At 37.9% G+C, this 13,919-nt stretch overlaps 2 protein-coding genes across 2 annotated transcripts in view; both read right to left on the reverse strand.

Annotated features, from left to right (window-relative positions):
- Positions 1–150: 150 nt before the first annotated feature.
- Positions 151–3,071, reverse strand: LOC140317783 (protocadherin alpha-8-like). Its single transcript, XM_072395290.1, has 2 exons — positions 618–3,071; positions 151–159 (listed from the first exon to the last, which is right to left on the reverse strand). Exons 1-2 carry the CDS (start codon positions 2,976–2,978, stop codon positions 151–153), a joined length of 2,370 nt encoding a protein of 789 aa, XP_072251391.1. The 5' UTR covers positions 2,979–3,071.
- A 5,280-nt stretch (positions 3,072–8,351) lies between these two features.
- LOC140318093 (protocadherin beta-16-like) overlaps positions 8,352–13,919 on the reverse strand; it is a 36,833-nt gene continuing 31,265 nt past the window's right edge. Inside the window, exons 3-4 of the mRNA XM_072395774.1 lie at positions 11,216–11,251; positions 8,352–10,063 (exon numbers count right to left, since the gene is read on the reverse strand). Coding sequence (XP_072251875.1) covers positions 11,240–11,251 — 12 coding nt within the window. The 3' untranslated portion in view covers positions 8,352–10,063; positions 11,216–11,239. The remainder of the gene's footprint in view (positions 10,064–11,215; positions 11,252–13,919) is intronic.

Genomic DNA, 13,919 nt, shown 5'->3' on the forward strand with positions numbered 1-13,919 from the left:
TGTTTTTATAACACCTGACTTTATCTTCATTATCTTCTTTCCAACTTTTTAAAATTTTTCATAGAATGTAAAGTAAGTAAGGCAGAACAGAAGGCCGAACGTAGATATGCTTCGGAGAACAATTAAAACTAATAAATGTTTAAATCGCTTTCAATAAAACTATAAGCATGAGGGAATGAGAAAGAACACCCGTAGGTACAATGACCATTGTTTTAAGCAAAGTTTCTATTCACTAGAAAGAAAGAAAGAAAGAAAGAAAGAAAGAAAGAAAGAAAGAAAGAAAGAAAGAAAGAAAGAAAGAAAGAAAGAAAGAAAGAAAGAAAGAAAGAAAGAAAGAAAGAAAGAAAAGAAAGAAAGAAAGAAAGAAAGAAAGAAAGAAAGAAAGAAAGAAAGAAAGAAAGAAAGAAAGAAAGAAAGAAAGAAAGAAAGAAAGAAAGAAAGAAAGAAAGAAAGAACATTCATTTTTGTGCACAATACCCACAACACAACATTTCAGAACCATGGACAGAGGAATTTACACCGGCAGAGTCAAAACCGCATATCATATCATTTATACATCAAATTCATGTTGTAAGAAAGCCTATGTGAAATTTAAAAAGAGAAAGAAAAACAGTTACCTCTTCAGATGTTCTTCTCCTATCAGGCAGCACAAGTGTATTTGCATGGCTGCCAGGAACAATAGTAGATCCTATACTCATTCTGGGTCCAACCAACATGTACCGTTTGTCTCCAGATCTGTACTGGATGCTGTGACACAGTGTTCCATCATAATTAGTCTCTTGTAGATATTTAGAAGTGTAGTCTGTGGATTTTGAACACTGCATTGCAATCAGCACGATGATACTGATTAGAAAAAGAAGTGAAACTGAGCCCAAAGTTATCATCAGGTATAAAGTCACATTGTCCTCTTCGTCTACTTTTGCTGCACTTTTAACATCAGAAACTGCAAAAGCCTCTTTGGGCTCTACAAGTTTGACAATCACAGTAGCTGTTGCTGAGAGTGAAACGTTCCCATTGTCTTTGACCAGTATGACCAGTTTATGCTCAGCCTCGTCTGTCTCTGTGAATGAGCGATGTGTTCTGATCTGTCCTGTATAGCGGTCCAAACCAAAGAGACTGTGGTCAGTAACTTCCTGCAGTGAAAACAGCAACCAGCCGTTATATCCTATATCAGCGTCATATGCTCTGACTTTAGTCACTAAGTGTCCTGCGTTGACATTCCGGGGAATCTCCTCCACACCTTCAGCAGAACCGTTGGAGCTGACTGGATACAGTATGACTGGAGCGTTGTCGTTCTGATCCAGAATGAACACGTTCACTGTGACGTTGCTGCTTAGTGATGGGCTTCCAGAATCTGTGGCAACAACGTGGAACTGGAACGTTTTTAAGGTTTCAAAGTCGAAACTTTTCAACGCTAAAATTGTGCCATTTGCTTCGTTTATATTTAAAAACGAAGCTATAGTGGATCCAGAATTCTTGCGATCAAGTGAATAAATAACTATTGCATTGTCACCTCCATCAGCATCGCTCGCACTCACTGAAAAAATTGACATCCCTGCTTTGTTATTTTCAGGTATATGAAAAGTATACGGGCTTTCAGTGAACAAAGGACTATTATCGTTAACATCTAGCACATCTACCTGTATCACCTTCGTAGATGACAGTGCAGGGCTTCCTAAATCCTTTGCTGTTATTGTAATGTTATACATATGCGTTTTTTCCTTATCCAGGTAGTCCTTGGTGACCAAAGAGTATGACTGTCCGTCAGGTGATGGCTTTAAGTCGAAAGGTAAATCACGTGGCACACTACACACCACTTGTCCGTTCACACCTGAGTCTAGATCCGTCACTCCCATCAAGGCCACCACAGTCCCAGGGGGTGCATTCTCTGGAATGCGACTTGATAGGGATGTAATGTCTATTTCGGGGTTGTTATCATTCACGTCTTCCACTCTGACAACCACGTTGCAGTGTGTGGAAAGAGACACGACGCCTTTATCCGCAGCCAGTACCTTAATCTCGTAAACCTGCTTATCCTCGTAATCAAGGCAATCTTTCAATGTTAGTTTCCCCGTTTTACTATTCAGATCAAACAGGTCAGGTGAGAGCCCTCTTAGTTTACTCCTCAAAGAATATTCAATCTCACCGTTCAACCCCTCATCTGAGTCAGATGCATTTACCGTCAACAGAAAAGTCCCAGCAGGTGCGTTTTCCTTGATTGTTATTATGTATTTTTGCTTATCACACACAGGCGAGTTGTCATTGACGTCAGACACTATGACAGTGACATTTATAGTACCTGATTTTGATGGTTTTCCCCCATCTGTAGCTGTTAGTAGTAGCCAGTGTTGAGCAGTGTGTTCTCTGTCTAAAGGTCGCTGTAATGCTAAGAAGGGAACCTTCCCTTCCTCCCCAAACTCCTCAGTTTCCAACCGGAAATACTGGTTATGGTTTAGTTTGTATGAATATATGGAATTCAAATCGACATCCAAGTCATGTGCTCCTTCCATCTGAAATCTAGACCCAACTACGGCGGACTCCAGAACCTCCATTGTGTAGTTTTCTTCAGGGAATTTCGGCGAATTGTCGTTCACATCCATAATCTCCACAATTATTTGATGCATTTCGAGGGGGTTTTCAACAACAGCTTTCAGATTTGTGACGCATGGAATGGTTTTTGCACATAGCTCCTCTCTATCTACTCTCTGATTCACGAATAAAACTCCATCTCTCGAATTTACCTTAAACAAATCCTGCTTTGTTCCTGACACGACACGAAGGTTCCTGTCCATCAGTTTCCCGAGATCTAGCCCAAGGTCTTTTGCTACATTTCCCACTGCCGTCCCTGGTTTTAATTCCTCCTGGACGGAATACCGTATTTGAGCCGAAATTCCTTCCAATTTCGTTACAATAAACAGCGCAAGGTAAAAAGAAATCCATACATTCATCCACTGTCTTTTGGTGTCCATCATCCCCATTGTTTGGAAAAAAAAGCCTTTTAATTGACCGTCTGAAATTCTTCAATAAATATTGTGAGATTGTCAGTTTCTTCTTGGTAAAAATGAACAGTAAATGTCAGCGTGGACGATCATTCTTGCCGAAAGAGAGGGATGGTATTTTAATCCGTTCTTTAACCTCTTTCTTTGAATTTCTACTGAACACACATGTAGGGAAGATGTCCCCTCACTCACATCACTGCAGAGATCTATAATCTAACAGCGCCACCCATTGTCACTGCTGCGATTCTACAGGGACAAATCTTTCCCTCCAGTTTTGCGTGTGTGGGTTTATTGTAACACTGCTCCACCTCTGCATTTAGGTAACCGTCACTCTGAGTAGAAGTAGTACCGTTACCAGGAACAATTCAATTATTGGTACTATGTATGTGAAATATTGTTTTAAACAAACCTTGATAAGTACAAAAAATATAACAGAAATTACCATATGTCCGAATATTAGGCCCCACTCCCAAAATGTCCTATTACAAGATTTACTTGTTGTTTTTTTCATTTACATCATATGTTTGTTTTCATTTTCTGTTTTCAAAATCAAGATAATAATTGAACTTTAATATTGAAACATTTCATGCCACTAGTTGAGACTGTAATTACACGTTTTATTTCTTCCAACAATTCCTAACGTGGGTAGACCATTTAAAAGTTAGTGTGCCTTTATTTCTGAGCAACCTTCATTTCGTACTTACAACTAGTATAGTTCTGTTCGAGAAAAAAAGGAGAATTTTCAGTTTATATGCTGTACGGTGACTGAAATGTCTCCTACATTTTATTGCTATGAAAACGTGTTATCGCTGGACATTCTCTCTTGTTCTTTTTCCTTTTTCTGACAGTTATTTTCAGAAAAACTACTCCAAATAATGTTGGGTTCTTCTTTTTACAGGTACGTATAACATTGTGTCGCTGACTGTCACATGAACGTTCTTGCTGCTCACACCCTGTAGTCAGCTCAGCACACTCCCACAGTCTTCATCCTTTTTCAGAGGTGAACAGCGACATCGTATGGATTAAACCAGGTAGTGTAGCTATGATGAGCCCTCTCGTGTCCTGCACATTGTTCATACGTCATTTTGCCGTATTCTTCTTGGATCCATTCTTACAATAATTTAGTAGCGTTTGAGAAATACAGGATATATGATGACAAGAAAAAAAAACCACAGAAATATATAATTATGATACTACCATCTATTTTTAAACAAGGTGACCTACATGCATGCTCATATCTTCTCACCCCTCCCACTTGCCTCTGCAGCGTATTGGTTCTGGATTTAGGCCAAGCCTGTTCGTGTGAGTGCGCAAGCGCTACCGCATGCTGCATGGCCCCCTCCCATTTTGTGAATCTGTCTATATTCACCCATGCTGCAGCAACGCTACCAGGCCATTTCAAAGCACTTTTTTCAAACAAATAATTATTAGACAGGGATGGCGATAGTATTTTTGCCGATGATTATAATTCGATGTCTACAAGATGTGGATGCTGCACTGTGAGGGGGGAGGGGGGCTTGTCAGAATATCAAATTACAGACAATGCTCCAGTGAACCGGGGGCACGTTGCCATGGCAACGTTGCTCCGCAAGGCAGGTTGCTGGCCGTGGTGCTGAAGACAAGCAGGCGCAAAGGAAAGCAGGGGGGAGAGCGATGTAGGAGCTGTGAAGTCTGCAGTTCGATAAAGCAATTGAATCTTAACACGATTGCTTTTCTAAACTATAAAATACGTTTCCCCGTTCACAATCATATTAATTTAAAAAGAATAATTTTTTGATGAGGTTAATGCAGGTGAAGACGTGTATTGCAAACAGGATAATGCTTGTTAAGGAAATTAAAAGCTTTGTTATAAATCATTTGTTATAATATTTCTATTTGCCTAGGAATGAAAACGCCTGAATAGAAATACACAGATGTGTTGTTGGTGGTTTGTGTGTCGACTGGTGGCTGCTCTCGTCTTTTTGTTATACACTGCTGCATTGCTGTGTCACGCATCTGTTAGTCTGTCAGCAGACAAGCACTATAAATATCCCCTTTGTGGTGATATGATAGGGAGCTAATTTAGCTCTTGTTTTTATTTGAAGGTTTTTCTTGCCAAACCAGCCCTTCATCTCTTTAAAACTAAAAAAAAATGTATATGTTAAGTGTGTCACCCAAATTATAAATTTGAAGGATAATAAATTAAAAAGACTCAACCTTTCTGTCTAACTGACAGTGTGTGCTCACATAACCCCATCTGTTAGGGGAGATGAGGTCATGTGAGCACACACTGTCACTGCAGGGAGGAGATGCAAATAAATGCTATATGTAAAACAGTGTAAATACTTAACCAAAGCTACTCTTTTTATATTGTTATATAATGTATATTCATATGCTAAGTATTACTGCATCATATTCATAGTTTCCAGTCGATGACAATTATAGACCGTAATTTGAGATAAGAAATAATGTGTTTGGTCCTTCCCTTTACATTTAGCTTTGTGTTTTTGTGCAGTATAAAAAGGACATGGTGTATGCGCTCACTGGGATTGGTACTGATGGTACAGAAGGGGAACTTACCGGAGGCAGATTCCACTACCATCACACTTGAAAGAAGTATTGCTGCAAACTTCTTAGGATCCTTCCACGTGGAAGGGTCTTTGCTGCTTTGACACAAAACATGTAATATCTTTCTTAAAGTAAAACATTTTATTTCAAACCATTTTATTGCTTTGTTTGGAAGAAAAACTTGCTTGAACTGAACTGGAACCGAACTGAACTGAACTGAACCCTTTTAACTCTGAAACCTTTAAGGATACTAAATGTTTTAATAGATAAATAAAAAAATATATTACAAAGATTTGTACTGAAAAAGACTAAATAGATGACCCCCAACCCAAATGCTTTTAACCAAGTGTGACCGAATGATATTAAACCTCGAAACCACAGAATAAACTGGAACAAGGGACCACTATAATAAAAAAAAATTGAAATTCCATTTACAATAAAACAAAATGCTTTTGAAGGTTAAATTGGCAGTGTAAATGCTTGTTATCCCAAAGAGGAGAGGAACAATATTTCCATTAAGATATGTTTAGCAGACCAACAAAGACATGGACCACACAAAAACAAACAAAGAGAGACCATCTGGCATTGCTATGGAGGCTGTGGTAGAGAAATAAGTAGCAGGCTAAACTAGCACCATACATGAAAAAAGTAAAGTAAAAAAGAAAAGAAAACACCAAAATAATGGCAATTCACAACATAGCGAAACACACGCAAAAACACTACTCTCCCAATTAATCCGCCTCCTTAGTACAGCCAAATGTCTCAAACAAACAAAGAAAAAGGCCCATAGAATTGATTAGAACACCCCAAAAACTAAAAGTGGGGGAAACAGTGGTTAGCACCTCTGATGCTATACTGGTAAAACAACAACAGAAAGAAATGTTAACATAAAATAAAACATTGTCTGAACAAAATTAGGTAAACTGGTATCTCTGGTAGGCTGGTAAACCTTAAACTCTGATGTAGGTGTTACCACTTCATCAAAATATTTCATGAATTGCAATGCTGCTGCAATATTGTCATACAGTACAGTTAAGACAGAATGCTTCTTGTCCTGGGAAAGCACGCAAAGATGACCTCACAGACCTCTAGGTAAAGTTGATGAAGAGTTGATAGTTGATAATTACAGTTGTAATAACTATGATTATAAATATGATTATTAATAATCAGTGAGTGATTATGTATGCTCAAACGATATGAGTTATTTTTTCTGAATTCTTTATAAACTTACCTTCATGATATTCTGCACTTATCATATACATTATTTTATTGTTACTACAACTTTCCATTCAAATTTATAAGTTATATTTTAACGAACGTAATACAACAGAGTGATTTTCATTTGAAGCAATACTACACTGCATGTAAGCAGTGTAACTTTAGATGGAAGATCTTTTTTGACACATAACTTACTTTTCCTTTTCTTTGTCACTTCACATTTTTGCTCCTGCCTTTGTATTTGTTATCATATCTATTATGTCCCCACACCAAACTGTGTCTGAGCAGCCATATCTGAAACTATAATAAGGGTTTGGCCTGGAAGCAAATCATAAGTTCATCCATTTTGTGGATTACAACACAAACAGTGACAATTGAATTTGACAAGAAGGGAATATGCTTGAAAACATTGTTTGTGCTGACAAACTCCAGTCTCTATGTGTATGTGTGGTAAAAAATATGTATGGAAAATCACAAACAGATGTTGTAAGTAACCCTCAGCACTGTACAAATGTCAGTAGGGGAACACTTTTTTCTTCATTGTTTTATTATTTTATTATTCATTTAATTTCTATTCATTTAAAAAAAATTCTTCCTGGGTATTTATGCAAGTGAGCATTTACATGCAGAAACAGCACCTCTTCTAACATCTGTAACAATGTAACACACCTAACCAGCAGGTACTTTGCACTTCTCTCCTTGTTTTACTTGATATTTAGATAGATTTAACATTTAAAGAGAAGGCCAAGGTTTCTTGTTGATGAAGCTTGAATATCGTTCCTCATCTCAAAGTCGCTTTGGATAAAAGCATCTGCTGAATGACTAAATGTAAATGTAAACCACTTACAATGGACTGTCCCGGGTGTACCACACCTCTCAATGGGCTTGAGCCCTCCCACAACCTTAATTAGGATAAAGTGGGTGTGAAAGTGGGCGGATGACCTTACAAACATTGAATACAAGCTGTTTGTGTAAGGTGCACTTTGGCATTTAGATATTCTGGCCTACATTTTAGAGCTGATCCTTGGGGGAACCTTGTTTAGAGAGTGGACCGTGTTAAAACGCAACATACCAGAACAATCTTTACATGTTGCATATAACAATTTTGTCATGTAATGCAAGCTTGTAGTGCAATCCCTCCTGAGCCAGTTCTGTATATGAGCTACAACCTGAACTATTTATATACCTAAGTTCTACAAAGTCACTTCATCAGCAAAGCCAATCAAACCAGTTTGTTCTTTTGTTATTTGTACTGTACATATAAATACAATCTTAGAAATGAGACATCAACATCAGTTGAACTAAAAAGTTGCTTCGGTGAAATTTAAGTCAGTTGGGTAACTAGCATGAAAAGTTAAGAACATAAATAATAATAAAGAGAAGAAGGCCTTTAACAATGACACATTAACAATGTCATCACAAGTTCGGATTAACTTTAAATTATCAAGATCCTTTGATCTTATCTATTAATTAGTCAACACATGTTTCCTCTGACATGCCCCAGAATAAAAACTCCTTATAAAACAGTGCTGGTATCCTGAAGAAATATTATACATTTGATACAGTACTTAGAAAACGTGGTCATCATTGAATTTGTTTTTGTATTTAATAGTTCTTACAGACCAGACCATAGCATACAATCAACCAACAGTACACAGCTGACAAAACATTGCACCATGTAAGTAAAACTGTACACTTATTGTATATGTTTGGCTGCAGGACATTACAACTTGTTACAACAAATGCAGTGTGAGCTGTGCTAATAAGTTTGACTACATGACTGTGAGATTCTTTCACATAGAGATTAAATCATGATTCAGATGGCACATCATTTTGTTCACATAGAAGAGTTGCAAAAGCACTGATACTGAAAATGAAAGGCATTTTACAGACAAACATACTATGAATTATATGTCAGTTATATCTGTCTCTCATTATGTGTTGGATATGACACATACAGCAGTCAGCAATATACACAAGCACAGTTAAGTTGCTTTGATATTGTAAAGTATGCGATAAATGTTCATGTTTAATTCTGAATTTTCAAAAAGTTACAGTTGTAGAAGAAATAAGAAACATCCAGTGAATCCAGATTCAAAAATAAAAAGTGATAGTACATATTGGTGTTTGTAGAGTATATACAGTTATCATGAAGACACATCAGTCTGTTCTGAAAGACTCACTGTGTTCACTTGTGTTCCGTTCAAACTCTAAGAATCACTCTCCAGCAGTGTCCAAATGGACAACACGTACAAGCACACTGTAGATTTCAGTTTCACCTGATAGTAAACTTAACTTTGTGATTCCATAAAATTGTCATTCTGTTGTTAATGCTGAACACAGGAAGAGATACTGAGACTAAACATTGCAGTTCTTCCTTCTGGTTCCATTAAAATGTAGTCTTACATGTAGTGCTAAAAGATAAGAAACACTAGTCTTAATAGCAGAAAAAGGATATGTTTAATGTCGTAAAATATCTAACGCTATCAAAGCACTTTGATTATTTCATGCAGAAACAACTGAAAGGCAAGATGACTAAAGCCCCACTCTTATCCACTTGTATGTTTGATGTACTTGGCTCTCATTCATATACCTCACTTACAAAACACAAAGTCAAGTACAAAGCAAAACTACTAAAAGCTAACACACTTATAAAATACTGATTCCATTTAGCTTCTTTTCCTTTTTTTTTTTTAATTGTGGGTTGGTGCTTTTTTGACATTTAGTTAATTGTGCTGTTTTTATCCTTAGGTTACTTATATCATACATCAATGCTGTTATGGAGCAAGACAAAGAGCATAGGGTTAAACATGTAATATCCTACATGTGTTCCTTTTTCAGAGAGGAAAAATGTCTGCAAAAGGCATTTACGCATTTTTTTTGTCCACTCTTCAGAGTCCTTGTTGTTGCTTCTTTATATATTCAGTGCAGTGGTGCTTATTTGAACGTTTCCTCTCAAAATCTTTTGCACTGCAGTCTTGAAATGTAATTGAAGCCATGCAGTCTCATCATGCACAATGACTCGACATAGAGGGGTTGTTGATCAGCTGGTCACCTGCTTGAACAACTAAAGGGGTAAGATCTTGTTTGTTAATTTGTTACCGCAGTTAATTGGTGTAATAGCATGACAGTTACACATAGATGGAGGAACCAGGACCAGACTGAACAGGATCATTGTGGGGGTGGTTTTTGATAGAAAGTTCCTCCTTTCTTCCAAGAAGCTCTTCCTGTTAGCGTCAATACTGTACACAGCTGGAGGTGCTGCCTCATGTGGAACTGCTGCTGCTGGTGGTGGATGCCTGCAAATGAGACAAGAATTAAACAAAGAAATGAACCAGAACACTGAGAGCCTTGTGACTGGCCAAACTGACATTTCTCATGCAGCCGACGTCTGTCGCTCAGACAGGGGCTTCAGGCAGAGGACAGAGAGAGTGGGTGGTAGGACTGGGCAGGTCCTTGAACATGTATTGGGGATGTGGCAGGTCTATAAATGAATACCATGCTTGAAAATTATGTGAAGGAGAGTAGTTGCTAGGTAACTGGGTGACTGGTTTCTCTTTGCGCCTGTCCTGCACAGAGAATTAGGTCACAATTCAAACTAAAGGAAACGCTGTTATTCATGTTCAGAAGTGTCATTCTGTGAAGAGGACAGAAACAGCACAGTCTTACTTACTTACTAACGTTCAAAGATAGCTTATAGTCCTAATATAGAAGTGAAGGGTCAGTAAGGGGATGAACACAGATTAATATTTACATGCACTGCATCCTTTTGAGAACATGGTGATTCAATTCAAGACAAATATTTTCTTCACATTAAGAGCAAAGGCCAGATTGTGATAAGCAAAGCCAGAAAATGCTGACATTATGAACAACAGAAGAATTTTATCAGAGCCTTGGATACAGACTTTGGCTCAGATTAATCTTCATACATTCTTTTCACCAAAAGCAGTCACTAGGACAGGAATGCTGTTTTGATACTACTCAATATAAATCACCATATTTGCTCAACTGTCTGCAAGACCACAACTTATCAGCTATCAAGTCATTCAACCTCATTATGGCTTTATGTTGAAGCAACTATCAAAAATGTTCAAAAACATTTGGGGAAGGGTCATTATCCTGAAATACTGACAAATGTGGTGTTAACAGTGTGCTATTTAGATTGTACAGTCAGTTTTTTGTTATTTTTTAAGGTTGAGACTGTAATGTCAGTAACAGCTAACCACATAGAAGCAGGACGAATTAATAGAAGACCTGGCAAAACTGCATGTGATGTCAAATGTGAGAGGCTTTGCAATTAAAAATAATCTCCTTCTACAAGAGAAATGAAACAAGACAAAATAATAATCATAATAAACATCAACTTAGAAAACAAACACAGGAAACAGTTAAACACTAAAGGTCTGCAATATAATCCATTAAAGGTTATCTCGGGCGAGGACTCTGCATACCTCCAGCTGCTGAGCTGACTTTCCTCATTTAGGGTACTTTAGTGGGGGAAGAAAACAAAAACAAGCAGTTTAATGGTCAGGACATAGCATTACAGAGTTGATGTGGAGGCGCTATGAATGAAATTTTAATTATGAAAAAAATAGATAGATAGATAGATAGATAGATAGATAGATAGATAGATAGATAGATAGATAGATAGATAGATAGATAGATAGATAGATAGATAGATAGATAGATAGATAGATAGATAGATAGATAGATAGATAGATAGATAGATAGATAGATAGATAGATAGATAGATAGATAGATAGATAGATAGATAGATAGATAGATAGATAGATAGATAGATAGATAGATAGCAAAAGTCCATACACATTTCCAAAATGTAAAATTTTGTGTGTGCTGTTTTTTTTTTTTTTTTCCAAACATGAACATTTCACACATATGCATGCCACACATACATGTTTCTGAGGCAGTTTCAGTTGAAAAAGTTAGCCAAGCATATTTAAAGAAAAAAAAAAGGCTGAACCACTCTTTTTTATTTTCTTTATGTACGATGTTTACTATTAGAGATTAGTTTTGTTATTTCAGTGATGATTTTACTTTATGTTTACATACAGTTGAATAAATTGTCATGACAAAGTACGACCAACTGTTGACTTTTCTGCTGAACAGAACAGTTGAACAGTGAAGGCAGCAATATTATTGGGCTAATTACATTTTCAGAGAATATCTGTGAACAAAAAAGAGTCAAACAAAATGCACCAGTGTTTTTACAGCTTTACAGTGAGTCTAGATGACAGGATACTTTGTCGTTAAGGGTGTTTAATAGTCAGCAATTCTCTAAACAACCCACACATCCACACACACATGAAACGTAGAAGGACTACTAGTGTAAAACAAAGTCAAGCATTACGTATGTGGATTTATATTCTGTAGAGTTTTTCCATAACTTTTTTTTTATCTTTTTTTTTTTGCAGAGACTTGTTGAGCTTGTTTATATGTTTTACTTTTCTAAATAATATTAGTTTTGTGCACTGGAAATGCCTCTCAAGTAAACTAAGAGCAGAACTGAAGACACTGAAAGTATTCTGAAGCTAAATGTTGAATGTGGATATTCTACATTTCTTTTTCACCAAACATAAGTTCTTAGTAATTTGTACCTGAAGAGTGGAAGCTGCTGAGTCACTGGTGTCAGTCAGTCCTGTCCCTCTTGGTAAACTGGACACAATGTATCTGGAGCCTTTTGGCATAGGCTGTCTAACCACCATCTTTCCTTTCCTGGTCTCTGCTAGAAACAGACTGTACCAGTAGGCATCGTTGGAGACCAGAGTGGAGTCTGCAATAGTGGAGTTCCTCTCACTGATCACACTGTTCCTGCTGGGAGGAGCCGCTTTGCTGGGTTTGGGGTTCTGACACTTGATCACGATGGTGACCAATATGGTGATCAGCAGGAGAAATGACACAGAGCCCAGACCGATGACCAAATACAGGTTCAGATCTGAAAAGATGTCATACTCCAGAGGAACCTCAGTCATATCAGAGTAGGCCTTCATGACAGTCTCCATAGTGGACAGCTTGATGGTGACTGTAGCAGAGAGAGCAGGCTCTCCGTTGTCCTTGGCAACAACAACCAGTCTGTGGTGGCGTGAATCTTTGTAACTGAACATCCTCATAGTCCGGATCTCTCCGTTGTATTGGTCCAGACTGAACAAGGTGGCATCAGTCACCTGGAGAAACTGGTAGGTAATCCGAGAGTTGTGGACAGAGTCTGTGTCTAAGGCTATCACCTTGGCAACCAGAGAGCCTTTATCAGTGGATCTGGGGATCTTTTCCTCCACCAGCGACCCCTGCGCACGCCACGGAGAAACAATCACTGGAGCGTTGTCATTCTGGTCCACAATAATGATGCGGACGGTTACGTTACTGCTGAGTGGAGGAGAGCCAGAGTCTCTGGCCTCAATGTGGAAAAGAAACTCTGTCTCGATCTCATAGTCAAAAGTTTTCAGTGCGTACAGATTACCGTTCTCTGGGTTGATGGAGAACAACATGGACATGGAGGTGTTGGCGATCTCTTTCTCTATGATGAAGTAAACTAGATACTGGTTTTCATAGAGGTCTGGGTCAAACGCAGTGAGTGAGCTGAGCAAGGCCCCAGGTGCATTATTCTCCATCACACGTATTGTATAAAATGACTGAGCGAACTGTGGAACATTGTCATTAACATCCAGTAGCTCTAAAGTCATAGTTTCATTGTCAGATAAAGGAGGAGAACCTCTGTCTGTGACAGTGAAAGTGATGTCATATTCTGGGACCTTCTCACGGTCTAATGGCTGTGACACCACTAATTCATAATAGTTATCAGAGGACTCCCTCAGTTTGAAAGGCATATGATGTGGAATATGAAGATCAACCACTCCATTGTCACCTGAGTCTTTATCACTGACACTAACTACAGCTATCACTGTGTCTGTGGCCACAGTTTCTTTTACTGGACTTTGAAAGGATTTGATGGAAATTTCTGGATGATTGTCATTCATATCAGTCACCTGTATTGTTAGTTTGCATTGTCCAGATAAAGAGTTAGGGCCCTTATCACTGGCTATAACCTCCATCTCATACAGTTTAAAATCTTCATAATTTATCATCTCCTTCACTCTGATTTCACCATTTTCTGGATTCAAGTTGAACATATTTTGTGTT

The sequence above is a fragment of the Leuresthes tenuis genome, unplaced genomic scaffold (assembly GCF_036924035.1).
Source record: "Leuresthes tenuis unplaced genomic scaffold, fLeuTen1.0.hap1 SCAF_11, whole genome shotgun sequence".
NCBI classification, from domain to species: Eukaryota; Metazoa; Chordata; class Actinopteri; order Atheriniformes; family Atherinopsidae; genus Leuresthes; species Leuresthes tenuis.

Excerpts from the sequence above, each read along its gene's own strand:
- LOC140317783 (XM_072395290.1), bottom strand. The coding sequence starts at position 2,978 with ATGGGGATGATGGACACCAAAAGACAGTGGATGAATGTATGGATTTCT.